Source organism: Heterodontus francisci, chromosome 7 (assembly GCF_036365525.1).
Source record: "Heterodontus francisci isolate sHetFra1 chromosome 7, sHetFra1.hap1, whole genome shotgun sequence".
NCBI classification, from domain to species: domain Eukaryota; kingdom Metazoa; phylum Chordata; class Chondrichthyes; order Heterodontiformes; family Heterodontidae; genus Heterodontus; species Heterodontus francisci.
Genome location: NC_090377.1, coordinates 10,498,938 through 10,516,290, shown reverse-complemented (window position 1 = coordinate 10,516,290; position 17,353 = coordinate 10,498,938). Strand labels below are relative to the sequence as shown.

The following is a 17,353-nucleotide window of genomic DNA, read 5'->3' as shown; positions in this document are numbered from 1 at the left end:
ATTTGACCACATACAAATGAGAGAAATTGGAAGTGGGAAGCCAAATTGTTCCTAATCAAAAAAGAGCAAGATTTCAATACAGGTTTTCTTGTGGTTGTGTGTCCTTGAATACTAACATGTCTGCAACTGAAGCTAGTAACTCCCCAAGCCAGGGTGAAGTAACTTGGGATAAGTTAAAAGTACTGTCTATGGAGGAGTTGAGGAAAATGGCTGAGCAGTGTGGGATCACTGTACATGGCAAGGCTAGAAAGTCTGAACTCCGAAGACTAGTGGCCAACCATTTTCCCCTTGAATCTGAAGAAGCAGAAACAGGGTTAGAAGCAGACTCCGACAGGGTATTGTTAGCAAAGCTACAATTGGAACAGAGGAAACTTGAATTAGAGGAGAGGGAGAAATAAAGAGCCTTCCAGAAGGAATATGAAGAAAAAGAAAGACTGGAGAAGGAACGAGAGAGGGAGGAGAGAGAAAAAGAATATTCTGGAAGGAATGCAAAGAGAGAGAGCTGAAATGACTTGAGTTAACTAGGAGGTGACAGAGTAACCCCAATGAAAGCATGGCCAATATGGAGGAGCGTAATTCAGGGCTGAGTACAGAATTGCTAAACCTAGCTCAACTAATCCCAAAATTCAGTGAGGAAGATGTAGAAGTATTTTTTGTGTCCTTTGAGAAACTGGCAAAGCAGCTAAAAATGGCCAGCTGAGACCATGCCTCTTTTATTACAAAGCAAGCTAACTGGAAAAGCCCATGAGATTTATTCCCTGTTGCCAGATGAGAGTTCATCAAATTATGAACTGACAAAAAATGCTATCCTCAGGGGCAAATGAATTCATACTCGAAGCCTATCGCCAAAAGTTTAGAACCCTCAAGAAGCAAGCTAATCAAAAGGATGTGGCTTACAAAAGAAATTAGGGATAGTATTAGAACTAAAGAAGAGGCATATAAAATTGCCAGAAAATGCAGCAAGTCTGAGGATTGGAAGCAGTTTAGAATTCAGAAAAGTATGACAAAGAAGTTTATTAAATGGGGGAAAATAGAGTATTAGAGTAAACTTTTGGGAACATAAAAACTGACAGTAAAAGCTTCTATAAATATGTGAAGAGAAAAAGATTAGTGAAGACAAATGTAGGTCCCTTACAGTCAGAAACGGGGGAAATTATAATGGGGAACAAAGAAGTGGCAGAACAATTAAACACATACTTTGGTTCCGTCTTTACAAAGGAAGACGCAAATAACCTCCCAAAAATGTTAGGGAACTAAAGGTCTAATGAGAGGGAGGAACTGAAGGAAATCAGCATTAGTAAAAAAAAAAAGTGCTAGGGAAATTAATGGGGTTAAAGGCTGACAAATCCCCAGGGCCTGATAATCTACATCCCAGAGTACTAAAGGAAGTGGCCCTGGAAATAGTGGATGCATTGGTGGTCATCTTCCAAAATTCTGTAGACTTTGGAGCAGTTCCTACAGATTGGAGGGTGGCAAATGTAACCCCACTATTTAAAAAAGGAGGGAGAGAAAAATTACAGACCAGTTAGCCTGACATCAGTAGTGGGGAAAATGCTAGAGTCTATTATAAAGGATGTGAAAGCAGAACACCTGGAAAGCATAAACGGGATTGGACAAAGTCAGCATAGGTTTACAAAAGGGAAATCATACTTAACAAATCTACTGGAGTTTTTTGAAGATGTAACCAGTAGAATAGATAAGGGAGAACCAGTGGATGTGGTGTATTTGCATTTTCAGAAGGCTTTTGATAAGGTCCCACATAAGAGGTTAGTGAACAAAATTAAAGCACATTGGATTGGGGGTAATATACTGGCATGGATTGAGAATTGGTTGACAGACAAAAATAGAGAGTAGGAGTAAATGGGTCTTTTTCCGAGTAGCAGGCAGTGACTAGTGGGATACCGCAGGGATCAGTGCTTGGGACCCAGCTATTCACAATATATATTAATGGCTTGGGTGAGGGAACTAAATGTAACATTTCCAAGTTTACCTACGACACAAAGCTGGGGGGTGGGGGGTGGAATGTGAGCTGTGAGGAGGATGCAAAGAGGTTCCAATGTGATATGGACAAGGTGGATGAGTGGACAAATGCATGGCAGATGCAGTATAATGTGGATAAATGTGAGGTTATCCACTTTGGTTGTAAAAACAGAAAGGCAGTTTAATATCGGAATGGTGATAGATTGAGAAAGGGTTAGGTGTAACGAGACCTGGGTGTCCTTGGACACCAGTCGCTGAAAGCAAGCATTCAGGTGCAGCAAGCAGTTAGGAAGGTGAATGGTATGTTGGCCTTCACTGCAAGAGGATTTGAGTACAGGAGCAAGGATGTCTTACTGCAGTTATACAGGGCCTTGGTGAGACCACATCTGAAATATTGTGTGCAGTTTAGTCTCCTTATCTGAGGAAGGATGTTCTTGCCATGTTCTTGCAAAGAAGATTTACTAGGCTGATTCCTGGGATGGCAGGTTTGACGTATGAGGAGAGATTGGGTCAAATGGGCCTATATTCACTACAGTTTAGAAGAATTAGAGGGGATCTCAAAGAAACCTATAAAATTCTAACAGGACTAGACAGGCTAGATGCGGGGAGGATGTTCCCGATGACTGGGGAGTCCAGAACCAGGGATCACAGTCTCAGGATATGGGGTATACCATTTAGAACCAAGATGAGGAGAAATTTCTTCACTCAGAGGGTGGTGAACCTGTGGAATTCTCTACCGCAGAAGGCAGTGGAAGCCAAATAATGAAATATATTCAAGAAGGAGATAGACATATTTCTTAATGCCAAAGGGATCAAGGGATATGGGGAGAAAGCAGGAACAGGGTACTGAATTAGACGATCAGCCATGATCATTTTTGAATGGCGGAGCATGCCCGAAGGGCCGAATGGCCTACTCCTGCTTCTGTTTTCTATGTTTCTATGTTTCAAACTTATCTGGAGTTTGACAGAAGTAAGCAACTGGCTTTTGACCAGTGGCTGAGGGCTCTTAAAGTGCAGCTCAGCTATGAGAATCTCAGGGAAGTAATTCTGCTAGAGGAATTTAAACACTCTCTCCCAGTCTCCATAAAGACCCACGTAGAGGAGCAGCAGGTTCAGAGATCCCGGCAAGCCGCCGTTCTGGCCGATGAGTTTGCTTTAATCTATAAGTCGGTTTTCCAGGGGAAAACCTTTCCTAGTCACCCCCACAAATCCGAAAAGGACAAAGGATGGGAAGGTGATAGGACCCCAAGCAGTCCTGGGAGAGAAAGAAAAGCAGGAGACACAGGGGGCCCTCCTCCAGCCAAAAAGGAAGATGCTGTGAGCAGGAGTGTGACCCAGAGACCTGTGTGCTTCCATTGTAAAAAGGCAGGTCATCTAAAAGCTGACTGCTGGAAACGAAAGGGAAACTATCGGGTTAAATCAGGGCACACCTGCTCAGTGAAGACCAACCTGATGGAAAACACAGCAGAACAAGCTGTAGCTTTAACTGCAGCAAGAAAGACCCAGAAAGCTTATGCAGGAAAACTTAATAGGATTCCGGCAGGCTATCAGGCTTTTGTGTTTGAAGGGAAAGTAACCGCATACCCTTCCAGTAGGGCAAGCAAGCCCATAGTAATTCTCAGGGACACAGGGGCCACTACATCCCTTTTACTGGGAAAAGGTCTGAACTTCCCCTCAGAGAGTGCAGTAAACACCAGAATGGTGGTAAATGGTATAGGAGAGCAGTGTATGCCTGTACCTGTACACCAGGTGCACCTGGGGTGCGACCTAGTTTCGGGACCGGTGACCGTAGGGATTGTCCCTAGTTTGTCTGTGGACGGGGTTGACCTGTTCCTGGGTAATGATCTAATGGGGGTGAAGGTGATAGCGCTCCCAGTAGTGAAAGAAAGACCGCAGGAAGTCGGAGAAACAGGGCAGCGACAAGAGATGGACCCCTGCAGTTTCCCTGAATGTGTAGTGGATCAGGCCGTGATCAAACCAGCTCCCCCAGAGGAGACTGAATTGGCACTACAGGCAGATGGTCATGAGGTCTGCCTGTCTGAGACTTTTTTTGGAAAGTTAGGAGACCCAGAGAATGAATTAAATGGATTTTCCCTAGTTGAGGCTCAGCGAGCTGACCCAGTATTGCAAGAGTTAGCACAGGCTGCCCAGTCTGAAAGTGAAGCAGAGGGAGTCCCTGACTGTTACTATTTAAAGAATGAGGTACTGATGAGGAAATGGAGTTCTCCTCACAGACCTGAGAGCAAGGAGTGGGCAGTAGTTCACCAGTTAGTGGTGCCACAGAGGTACCGGGGAGAAATAGTAAGAACGGCCCATGAGATTACAGTGGCTGTACATGTCGGTATACGAATGACCAAAGCCCACATAAGACAGCCAAAACTCCACGAAGATGTGGTGGAGTACTGCAGGAGTTGCCACATGTGCCAGGTTGAGGGGAAACTCCAACCTACAGTGAAACCTGCACCCCTAAGTCCTGTACCGGTGTTAGGAGGACCCCCCAGCACTGTAAGGGACCCCGCCAAGAACAAAAGGGGACAGGCAGGCACAAGACTGGCAAAAGGTTAGAAAGGGAAGGGGGAAAAGCAACCAAGAGGACCGGTTAAAGGAAGTCTGGGAGGAATCCCAGATGAAAACCCCTACAGTCTGGTCAGCCAGCCCCCAAAAATTTGAAAAGTTAGACCCCACATCCTCCTGTGTAAATACAGACGCAAAAAGCACCCCACCAGAGTTGCTAACAGCATTTACAGGAACCTGCAGAGACAAAGAAAGACCTCTAGGGGGCAGAGAAACTGTGAGGGTGATACCTCACCTAGTCAAAGTGTGACAGCGGAGTGCAGTAGAGTCTGCACAAATACCTGCAGGCAGGAGTGTTTCAGAGGACAAAGGGGAGATTAACAAAGAAGCCTCCCCCACAGTCAGAAAAAAAGAGAACCACCTGTCCCCTGAAGTTAAAAGCCTTTGCATGACTCAACAAAGCACTGAAACACTACTGACTCTCCTGAAGGAAAAAATTCCAACTTAGGGCTAATTAAACCTAACCCTACCCCTTTGCCGACTTCAACAGGAACAAAGGCCCTAGGCAGTCATGGAAATGGGCAAACTGAAGAACTTCCCCATGTTTATTGGGATGCCAAAAAGGGGGTAGTTAAGACAGCACTGCCACTAAGAAAAGACAGGCTGTAATAAGTTTGAGGATTTATGAATGAATGTGAATGGATGAGAGAGCGACGCATGTTTTTTTTACCTGTATCTTATATTTTCTCTCTCAACCCTTTTTGATGAAATGTGCTTTTCTCAAATCACATTTCATTCTGCTGCGTGTGGAGGTGTCATGCAGACCCCCTACCTGCCAAGAATGAGGCATATTAATTTTGTCATATCAACATTGATTCTAAACTGTTGCTGGAGCGAGGAAGTGACTTGTTAAACAGATCAGCCATGGCTGGGAAAAAAACATTTGCATACTAACAGACAGTGCTTGGAGGGACAAAGGGGCTATTTCCTGCTCCAATTTAACCCACAACGGACTTTGAGCACCAGGTATTGTGTGTAAGAAAAGACATTCCAGGGTCAGCTAAGTATCCACAAACAGGCGTGGTCAGACCAACTAGTCACATGACTAACCTGCTTGGCAACCTGGGTTTTCCTGAATTGTACAAAGGCTTTGAACTGAAAAATTCTGTTTGCTCCTGGAGTGAGAAGACTTCTCCTGTCTGCTCCCATCTCTTTCTCACAAGCCTCTGGACCCACTGAGGACACATGAACTTCAAGAGAGAAAAGTCTCCTACATCGAACAAGGTTTAAGAAGAATACTGGGTCCCATCGAAAAGCAAGATCTACGTACAATCAAGGACTCTACAGTGAGCTCGAAGGATAGTAACCAAAACCATCTTCAGATATTGCCTCAGACTTTTCCACTTTATTTCTTCTGCTCTTATCTGTCTCTATCTGCATGTGTGTATAGCGTGTGCATGATAGCGTGGGTGTGTCGTGTATCCATAGGCGTTAACCGAATAAGAGTTTAAGTTTAATAAAGTTCAATCTTTTTTCTTTATACCTAAGAAAACTTGTTTGGCTAGGTTCCTTGCCTTATAATTGGAAGTTAATGAAGAAGGATTCACTAAGAGGGAGCTAAAGAAAAAAACGGTGTGTTACGGTAAGACCAGGTGAAGGCTGAGCGGGAACCCTAGACCCCTTTCTCACCTGGTCATAACACTACCTCTTTTAGAACCTTAGGATGTAGGCCATCTCATCCAGGGGATTTGACCGATTAATTTCTCCAGTACTTTTCTTTAATAATATTAATTACCTTAAGTTATTCAACCACTCCCTGTGGTAGCGAGTTCCACATTCTCATCACTCTCTGGGTAAAGAAGTTTCTTGTGAATTCCCTGTTGGATTTTCTGGTGACTATCTCCTAGTTTTGGTCTCCCCCACAGGTGGAAATGTCTTCTTAATGTCTATCCCTGTTGGGTAAGATGCAGGAGGTGAAACTGGACCCAGGAAGTAGTAAGAGACTTTGGGGGAAAATTGGAGGGAGATGAAGAGATCCTTTCGTTGTGACACGGGGTCATCCTCAACACCTCTTCTTTGTTTTTTTGCAGAACTCCCGCTCCTGTTTGTGCTGAAGCTGGAGGACTTGTGTGTACAGAAAGATGGCACTGTCACCCTGTGGTGCGAACTCAACAAGGTCAAGGGTGACGTCATGTGGCTGAAGGACGGGAAGGAGATCCAGCCCAGTCGTAAGCGTGTCGTCCGAGCAGATGGACGGCTGAGATCGTTGACCCTGTCCAAGGTGACCCTCGAAGACCAGGGCGAATACTGCTGCGAGTCTAAGGACGACAGAACAGAAGCGCGAGTTAACGTGAGAGGTTTGTAGTGCTGTGCGTTTTGTTTGACCCCTCTCCATCGCCAAAGACCACCTACTTCCACCTCCTTCCACCTCCATAACATCACCTATCTCCTTAGCTCATCTGCTGCTGAAACCCTCATCCATGCCTTCGTCACCTCCAACACTCTCCTGACCTGCCTCCCATCTTTCACCCTCCATAAATTTGAACTCATCTAAACACTGCTGGCCATGTCCATAATCGCACCAAGTCCCGTTCACACAACAGTCTTGTGCTCGCTGACCTACACTGGCTCCTGGTCTGAAAACACCTCACTTTTAAAATTCTCATCCTTGTTTTCAATTCCCTCAATGGCCTCACCTCTATCTGTCTTTGTAACCTCCGCCAGCCCCACAACCCTCTGAGATCTCTGTGTTCTTCTGATTCTGGCCTCTTGAGCATCCCTGATTTTAATTGCTTCACCATTGGTGGCCGTGCCTTCAGCTGCTTGGACCCCTAAGCTCTGGAATTCCCTCCCTAAACATCTCCGCCTCTCTACCCCTCTCTCCTCCTTTAAGACTCTCCCTAAAACCTACCTCTTTGACCAAGCATTTGGTCACCTTCCCAGCATTTCCTTACGCGGCTCGGTGTCAAATAATGTTTGATAATCACTTCTGCGAAGCAACTTGGGACATTTCACTACATTAAAGGCGCTAAATAAATGCAAGCTGTTGTTGTGGTGACTTTATGGCTCCCTGAGCTGGAACTATTTCCTCCTGGTTTCAGTTCCACGTGTGGTGGAGTTCATTTCCGACCTCCACAGTGTCACTGTGCTGGAGGGAGATGACGCCAAGTTCAAGTGCATGGTGTCCCCAGAGGACGTGAGGCTGGCCTGGCGCGTGAACGGCACCGAAATCCCACCCGGCAGCAACAAGTACGTGACGTCGCGGAACGGGCTGTGCCACATGCTGCTGATACGCGACTGCCAGCTTTCCGTGGCAACCAGAGTGACGGCGGACGCAGAGGGAATCGTCTCCACTGCCAACCTCCAGGTGCAAGGTAGGACACGGCTGGTACTGTCGGAGGGTGGGGGGGGGGTAGGGTACATTCAAAAATGTATCCACGGTAACCATATTTGTCCGTTTACGCCCCTGTGAAGGGTCCTGGGATGATTTTACTATGTTAAAGGTACTATATAAATGCAAGTTGTTGTTGTAGAGTGACTCCCCCCGCCCCCCCCCCCCCCCCTCCTCCTGGGCAATGGACTTTGGATGGGACTGAATTATGAGAAAGGACAACACAACTCAGACGTGTTCTCACTTGGAAATGAGAAGGTTAAGAACAAAGAACAAAGAACAGTACAGCACAGGAACAGGCCATTCGGCCCTCCAAGCCTGCGCCGATCTTGATGCCTGCCTAAACTAAAACCTTCTGCACTTCCGGGGCCCGTATCCCTCTATTCCCATCCTATACATGCATTTGTCAAGATGCCTCTTAAACGTCGCTATCGTACCTGCTTCCACCACCTCCCCCGGCAACAAGTTCCAGGCACTCACCACCCTCTGTGTAAAGATTGCTGCACTGGTACTGATTGCTGTTTTTTGGATTCGAAATATAGTTGTTGGACGCAGTTTTTAAGATGTTCTTTGCATTTTTTAATTTGCACTGTGGATAGGTAAGGCTTATTAAATCATCATCCTCACAAGCTCTGTCCAGAACAATGGCACCAGAGGACACGGCCTCCACTTGAAGGGAAAAACTCAAAATTAATGTTTGGAAACACTCGCAGGGTTTTACCAGCCCTCTGGAGATGTGCTGAGAGATGGGAGGGTGATAAAATAGTGGCGGCTGGCATCAGGAGGGAAACCTGACGTCTTGCCGCAACTACGAGATATTTCCAAAGACAGGAACAGCAGCTGACTGGAGGCAGGCTGCCAACTAATCCAATTAGCAGCCACATTACACCCTGTCGCTGGTAAAACCCCCTCCACAGTCCCGCCGTCCGTCCACACCGCGTCAGGATCTGCATTTGGTCCTGGCGGCAGGACCCACATTGTGTCGGCAAAGTTCCGGCCAGTATTTCAGGGAGCGATTGGTCAATCTGCGGAACAGGCTCCCGAGGGAGATGGTGGAAGTAGTTAACATCGAGTAATTCAAACGCAGATGAGAGATTTCTTTCAGAAAATAACATTTTGGGATCCGGTACAGGAGGAATTTCAGAGATAACATTTGGTGAGTGGAGTGTGCCTCAGGTGGAACAGGTGACTTTAGACTTATGGTCGCAATGAAATATTGCGCTGGAATTTATGTTGCCGCCACCGTGCTTGGCAGCGGCCGTAAGCAATGGCGGCCCGCACGCGTGGGTCAAGCTTTGCAGAGCCGCTGGGATATTAAACGCGGCGGCTCATTTAAATGGCTGGGGCGGACCACTCCCCTCGATGACGTGGAGGGGGTGGGCTGTCTGTCCCCGGCAATGGTGTCAGGCACCACTGCACAGGTGCCAACGCCTTTGTTAAAGGGCTTCGAGCCCGAGAGTACAATTTAAATTTTTAAAGGACTACTCATTTTTAAAAAAATAAGTAAAGTGATCCTGACCCACTCCCACCCAATAAGCACACAAGTAACTACCTCCCTCTCGCCCCAAAACGTACCTAGAGCTGCCGACCATTCCCCCCCACCAAATTAATAAAAGCAAAATACTGCGGATGCTGGAAATCTGAAACAAAAACAAGAAATGCTGGATTCACTCAGCAGGTCTGGCAGCATCTGTGGAAAGAGAAGCAGAGTTAACGTTTCGGGTCAGTGACCCTTCTTCGGAACTGACAAATATTAGAAAAGTCACAGATTATAAACAAGTGAGGTGGGGGTTGGGCAAGAGATAACAAAGGAGAAGGTGCAGATTGGACCAGGCCACATAGCTGACCAAAAGGTCACGGAGCAAAGGCAAACAATATGTTAATGGTGTGTCTTGATAGAGATCACTTGGTCCGTGCGATCTCTTGGATTGGATTTCAATCGCCTGAGAGGGTGGGAGAGGAATTTCCCAGAGCATTTTCCCCTATTGGTCCTGGGGTTTATCTCTGGGTTCTGTTACCACTCCTAGGAGATTACATTGCTGTCAGGGGCAATGGGGAAATGAAGGGTGGAGGGAGGGACTGTCTAGTTACAGTGCTCCAGCCATCATGGTATATGGGGCAGGATTGATGAAGCAGCTGGACTTTTCCTGCCGGTCAGTTTTGTGTGTTTGTTGGCAGAGTGAGGGCCTGAGGTTGCCCATGTCCCTTCGACAGTCAAATTGCCCACGGGCACTCACGCACGGAGAAAGAGAGCGGACACCATGTGGGAACCTGTAATGAGATGGGTGAGCAGAGGGAGAAAGGGGGAACTGTTGTAAACTCTGTCCCCTCTTTTCCCACAGAGACCCAGATCGTGTTCACGAGGAAGATGGCAAGCGTGGTGGTGGAGGAGCTGCAGGATGCCGCCTTCGAGGTGGAGGTGAGCAGCGAGTCCGGTGAGGTCCAGTGGATGAAGCAGGGGGTGGTCATCCAGCCTAGCTCAAAGTTCCTCCTCCAACGGGACGGCAGAATCAGGCGCTTAACTTTGCGTAGCACCATCTTCGCGGACCGAGGGAACTACCGCTGTGAGACACTGCACGACAGAACGCAAGCCAAGCTCACTGTGGAACGTAAGTCATAGAGTCATTTACAGCACAGAAGGAGGCCATTCAACCCATTGAGTCCATGCTGGCTATCCACAGAGCTATCCAGTCAGTCCCACTTCCCGGCTCGATCCCCGTAGCTCTGCAAGTCTATTTCTCTCAGGTGGCCATCCAACTTCCTCTTGAAGTCACTGATTGTCTCCACTTCCACCACCCTCGTGGGCAGCGAGTTCCAGATCATTACCACCCGCTGTGTAAAAAAGTACTTCCTCATATTCCCCCTGAAACTCTTGTCCAAAACTTTCAATCTGTGTCCCCTAGTCCTTGTATCTTTAGTTAATGGCAACAGTTTTTCCTTGTCAAACTTATCTTGTACACTTCTATTAAATCTCCCATCAATATCCTTTGTTCTAAGGAGAACCAACCAAACTTTTCCAACCTAACCTTGCAACTAAAATCCTCCATCCCTGGAACTATTCTGGTAAATCTCCTCCGCACCCTCCCAAGGACCCTCACATCCTTCCTGAAATGTGGTGACCTGAACTGGACGCAATACTCCAATTGGGGCCTAACCAGAGCTTTATAAAGGTGCAGCATAACTTCCCTGCTCTTGTGCTCAAATCTCTATTTATAAAGCCCAAGATCCCATATGCTTTACTAACCACTCTCTCAGTATGTCCTGCCATCTTCAAAGATTTGTGCACATGCAACCCCAGGTCCCTCTATTCCTGCGCACACTTTAAAACTGTGCCATTAAGTATATATTGCCTCTCCCTATTTCATCTGCCAAAATGCACTCACGCTTGTCAGTATTAAATCTGCCACCTGTCTACCCATTCTGATAACCTATGTCCAGTTACACGCAGTTCTTATCATCCTCGCTGTATGCCTCACCTCTAAGTTTGGTATCATCAGCAAATTTTGAGATTCTATTCTGTATTCCAAGGTCAAAATCATTTACATATAGCAAAAAAAGCAGTGGTCCCATTCTTCAGTCTGAAAAACAAACATTTACGATGACTTGCTATTTTCTGTCCTTAAGCCAAGTTTTTATCCAATTGGACACTGACCCTCCTATTCCATGAGCCTCAGTTTTGTTAACCAGCCTTTTATGTGGTACTTTATCAAATGTTTTCTTAAAATCCCCCAATAAGTAACATCTACCGCATTCCCTTCATCAACCTTCTGTTACTTCATCAAAAAATTTGATTAGTCAATCATGATCTGCCTTTTACAAATCCATGCTGGCTGTCCTTAATTAACTCAAACTTCTGTAAGTGTCTGTTGATATTTTCCGATATTGCTTCAAATCTTTGCCCATCACTGTTAAACTAATTGAACTGTAATTTATGTCCCCTTTGACTGAACGCAAACTGAAGGAGGGAGCTTTACTCTGTATCTAACCCTGTTTTTTCTTTCTTTTTTTTTTGGAAGCTTTACTCTGTATCTAACCCCGTTTTATTTTTTATAAGGTGGCCTTTATACCCCAGGCCCCGTTTATATATTTCATGTCGAGGGGGCCTTTATTCCTCAGGCCCCCTTTATACACATATTTTTAAAATAACTTTATTAAAACAGATAAATAAACAAAAAACTCAAATGAAAATGCCATTCTCGGCGTCGACAATGCTCTCCAGTCCCCGCGGTGCCCACCGGTCGCGGAAGGCCTCAAGCGTGCCGGCAGACATCGCATGCTCCTTCTCCAGGGACACCCGGGCGCAAACATAACCGCGGAAGAGGGGCAGACAATCAGGGAGGACGGACCCTCCGACGGCCCGCAGCCTGGACCTGTGAATTGCCACCTTGGTCAGGTCCAGGAGCAGACCGACGAGGAGATCCTCTTCCCGGCCCACGCCCCTCCTCACCGGGTGCCCAAAGATCAGGAGCGTGAGGCTGAAGTGCAGCCAGAATTTGAGGAGCAGCCCCTTCAGATACTCAAAGAGGGGCTGCAACCTCGCACACTCCGTACATACATGGAACACGGACTCGTCCAGGCCGGAGAAAGTACAGGCGACCTGGGAGTCCGTGAACCTGCTTAAAAGTCTATTGCACGGGACTGCCCTGTGCAACACCCTCCACCCCAGGTCCCCGATGTAAAGGGGGAGGACCCCCGCGTAGAGAGACCTCCATCGGGATTTCCCCTCGCAGCCAGATGGCAACGCGGACCGCCAGGGCGTGTCCGGCCGGCTGACGAGGGCGAGGAAGTGGAGAGTGTGCAGGAACAGCCCGTACAGGAAACCCCTCCACACCGATTGGAATGGCACGGAGGGCATTTCCGAGAGGCGGCTCGGGTTGTGCAGGACCGGCTCCCGAGGAGGGTTTCGGGGCCTGGGTCCGATGAGCAGTTCCGGCCGAGCGGGGGTCAGCTCAGCTGGGATCGCTCCGCACTTCCGAGCTCCCTCGCCACCCGCAGTGAGAGGCGTCCCGGGGGTTTCGGCTACTTGTCCGCCTGCCGGTCCGTCCCCGGAGTCTGCCGCCTGGACAGCCGAGGCGCTCTCCTCCGCCGGCGGGGGAGCTCACTGACTGGAGGCGACCATGTTCCAGACTCGGAATAGATCCCGGTAAAAGACAGGCAACTCCCTCAGAGAGGCGCGGCTAACAGACTCCACCGGGAGCTGCGTGTCGTCTTGAAGGCAGTGACACTGGCGGAAAAAATACATCGCCAGCGCACACCATCTGGGAGGATGCTCAACGTACAGGTATTTCTGCAGGGTCCGAAGGCGGAGAGTCGCAGCCTGGGTGCGGACGCACCAGCGACTGGCCACCCTCCTCGATCGGGAGACTCAGGACCGCGGCAGAGACCCAGCGTTTCCTCTTGCCCCAGAAGAAATCAACGAGTTTCTTCTGGATTTTGGTGGCGAAGGCAGGGGGCGGGGCCAAAGTGACCAACCGGTTACTCAGCATGGAGGCCACCAGTTGGTTTATGACCAGTGCTCGGTCCCTGTGGGAAAGCACTCGGAGCAGTCCTGTCCAGCACCCCAGACGAGAGGTGACTTTCGTCTCCAACTCCTGCCAGTTTGCTGGCCAGGCTTCCTCAGCGGGGCTAAGGTGGATTCCCAGATAGAGGAGGTGCATGGTGCTCCACGCAAAAGGTGCCAACTCCTCTGGCAGGGAGTCCACCCGCCACTGACCCACCAGGAGACCGGAACATTTCTCCCAATTGATCCTCGCGGAGGACGCGGCAGAAAAGGTCTGTTGGCAGTCGCGCATCCTCCGTGCATCTGTGACCACGAGGAGCATGTCATCGGCGTAAGCCGAGAGGACGACCCGCATGGCCGGCTCGCGCAGAGCCAATCCTGTCAACCTCCTGCAAAGCAGGCACAGGAACGGGAGAGAAAGGCGACCGACAGACCAGTCCTCTGGGAAAGATGGATCAGGTCCCGGACCAGGTGGATGTTGTCCTGGATGGACCAGCCCGGGAAGGTGTAGGACTGGTCGGGGTGGATCATGTGGGCCAGCACGGAGCCCAGGCGGGTAGACATAGCCCGGGAAAAGATCTTATAATCCGTGCTGAGGAGTGAGACCGGACGCCAGTTTTTAAGCAGGCGGAGATCGACCCTCTTCGGCAGCAGGACGATGACCGCCCTGCGCCACGAGAGGGGCATCTCCCCGGTCGCCAGGCTTTCCCCAGGACCCGCACGTAATCGTCCCCCAAGACATCCCAGAATGCCCTGAGGAACTCCACGGTCAGCCCGTCCAGCCCCGGGGATTTGCCCGTCGAGAGCTAGTTGAGGGTGCCGGTCAGTTCCGCCAATGTGAGCGGAGCCTCCAATCCATCGGCGCCCTCCAGGCTGACCTGCGGCAGGTCCTCCCACAAAACTCTGCCCACGTCCTCGCTGGACGGATCCGGAGAGAACAACGCACTGTAATAAGTACGGACCAGGAGGCCCATTCCCTCTGGATCTGTGACGGAAGATCCGTCGTCGGCCAGCAGCTCGATGAGCTGCTTACGGACCCCCCGCCATTTTTCCAGCAGGTAGAGGAAGGGTCCAAATCTTCCAGGATCTGGATCCGCGACCTCATGTGCGCGCCTCGGGACCCTATGAGCTGCAGGTCCCTCAGCGTGCCCTTCTTCTCTTTATACGCCTGCCACAGGGCCGGGTCTGCGATGGCATGACCGATGCAGGACTCCAGGTCGAGCACCTCCCTCTCTAGGCGCCCAATCTCGGCTTCCCGCCTCCTGGCCGACCTGTTCGCGTACTCCTGACAGAAGACGCGGATGTGAGTCTTGCCCACATACCACCGTGGCCTCAAGGAGGGGAAGCCGCCCTGCTTCCTTCTCCAGTCGGCCCAGATTCGACGGAACGAGTCCCAGAATATTTCTCCTTCAGCAGCCGGTTGTTAAAGTGCCAGTACGCGAACCCCACCCGCGTGCAGAGCAGAGTGAACACTGCCCACACCAGGTGGTGGTCCAGGCACGGCACCAACCGCATAGAGGCCGCCGAGACGCGGGAGACGTACGCCTGCAAAAAGTAGAGGCAGTCGATTCGGGACCCTCCTCCTCCAGACCTCCACGTGAAGGCACTGGAGTCGGGATGGAGATTCCACCAGACGTCCGCCAAGTTAAGGGAGCTGATCAGTCCCTTCAACTGCTCTACCGACGCCTGGCCGCGCTGGGGACCAGAGCGATCCCCCACCTCGAGGGTGCAGTTAAAATCCCCCCTGAGGATGATGCACTCGCCGCTATCAATGGAGCTCAGGAGAGCGGACACCTCTTCAAAGAAGCGCGCTTGCAACGCGCCGGGCCTGGGCGCGTACACGTTCACAAAGTGGAGCGGCACGCTACACAGGCGAACGGCGAGGTGGAGCAAGCAGCCCAGCATGTGCTCCTTGACCCCCAAGATCTCCAGCTGAAAAGTTGGGGCCAACAAGATAGCCACCCCACTCGAAATAGGGGTGAGGTGACTCATGTAGACCCCACCCTGCCACTCCAGGAGCCAGGTGGCTTCGTCTCCCGGAACGGTGTGGGTTTCCTGCAGAAAGCTCACCGCGTATCTCCCTTCCCTGAGGACTGAGAGATTGTGAAATCTACGGTGAGACCCCCTGCTGCCATTGAGGTTGAGGCTGGCTATGGTTATCTTCATGTCAAAGGTACTTAAAAATTGTCACCAGCACCTCACTGTGAGGAGGGAGTGAAGGTGCACCTGGCCTTCCACTCCCCCAGCAACCCATTGAAGAACACATTAAATCGGCGCCTCTCAACCAGTTTCACGCCCGCGCCCTTCCCCACTTTCTTGAGGGTGGCACGGACAGACTGAATGACCAGGGCCAGATTCGACCAACAGCCGAGGGCCAGCTGAACTTTATTGCGGCAACCCCTGCAAGCCGCGAGGAAATCCTGGAGTTCCGCTGTGAGGATGAGAGGAGACTCGGTGGAAGGCACGAGGGACTCCACCACCTCACTGACGATGGAATCAAGATCGTCCTCCGTGCCCCACACCGAGTCCCCATCCTCCTCCGGGTCGTCACCGCCAGCAGCCGACACACCCACCACACACTGTGGGGCGGACGTCCAGGCTGCGCCAGCTGGTCCCGCCTCCACCACAATCCAACCCGCAGGATCGATGGCAGAGGAGTCCTCTCTGTGTTCTAGGATGGAACTGGAGCCTATGGGCACCAGCGGCTCAGGACCCCCCCCTCCACCTCCGTCCCCAGGCCAATGATCTGGGGAGAGGGAAGTTCCCGACTCCAGAAATTCAGCCGGAGCCAAGACTGGAGGCGGAGAGAGGAGGCCATCTCCTGCTCCGCCAGTGCCCACTGATCCAGCAGATGGGGCAGCATTTTCAATTATAACTGGGTCGGGGGTCTCCTGGTCGGTGGTGGATTTTGGCTGGGAGGGCCGACCCTTTGGAGCCTCGCCCTCCCTTCCACTCAGGGCACCCGACCCAGTGGCAGAATGGGAGGCGTCCCCTGGCTCCCCCACCACGAGCAGGGCTCCACTTGCTCCCACAGGAGGGGGAACCTCTTGTACAGGAACCTCCCCCTCCCCTCCATCCTGAGGGGTAGGGAGCTCCTGCCCAGACTTTGCAGCCTTGATGTTGGTGGTGGCAGGGGGAACCTGGGGACCCGAACCAGGAAACAGCTCCCCTCCAACAGATGGGCCCTGCACATCACGGCCCATGTTGAGGGGTGCCTTCTCCTCTTTTTCCCAGTTGGACGTGGAGGCTCAGAGACCTCCATGTCATCAGAGGCCTCCGCCTCCGCACCCTCCTTTTTTTTAGTCACCCTGGGCCTGAGCCCAGCCCTGGGGCAAGTGGGTTCCCGAGATCGGGCCTTGGGCTGAGCTCAGGCTCGGGTTGTGTCAATGTGTCCAGGGGACGCGCCTCTCGGTGTTTATTTTTCCTCTGCACCTTCCTTCCACTCGGACAAGCACTCCCTTCCCCGCCGGAGGCCATGAAAACCACAGCCTCCAGAACCGACTGAGCGGTGTCTGTTGGATGCGTGGGGGGAGTGGGAGGAGGTGCAATGGCGCCACACTGGGCCGCAGAGGTGGAGTTGGCTGCCAGGAGGTTGGGGCAAATCTTACGAACATGCCCCACCCCCTTGCAGACATGGCACCGCGCCCCGTCCGAGGTCCAGAAGACGCGGTAGTCCATCCCCTGGAACTCCACACTGAAGTGGCCCTCCAAGACCTCCTCCCGCGCCAGCTGAATGAATAGCTGGCGGTGGAAGGAGTAGACATGTTGGAGGCTGTGCTCCCGAAGACCGAGCGGGATTGGGGTGATCTCCGACCTTATCTCCCCCAGATGGTGCAGGTGGGGGAGGAGGAGCTCACTGGGAATAAAGGGCGGGACATTTGAGAGCATGATCCGCTGCGCAGTGGCCCCCAGAGGGTCCACCAGCAGGAAGGTTCCCCCCACAGTGAGCCCCTTACTCAGGGCCAGGG

General features: G+C 50.9%; 1 protein-coding gene across 4 annotated transcripts in view; it reads left to right on the top strand.

Annotated features, from left to right (window-relative positions):
* The window catches only part of LOC137371842 (obscurin-like protein 1), a 127,936-nt gene that overhangs the window by 73,677 nt on the left and 36,906 nt on the right, over positions 1 to 17,353 (top strand). For all 4 annotated transcript variants that reach the window (XM_068034783.1, XM_068034781.1, XM_068034782.1 and 1 more), the window contains 3 exons: positions 6,585 to 6,851; positions 7,596 to 7,868; positions 10,228 to 10,494. In XM_068034783.1, coding sequence (XP_067890884.1) covers positions 6,585 to 6,851; positions 7,596 to 7,868; positions 10,228 to 10,494 — 807 coding nt within the window. The remainder of the gene's footprint in view (positions 1 to 6,584; positions 6,852 to 7,595; positions 7,869 to 10,227; positions 10,495 to 17,353) is intronic.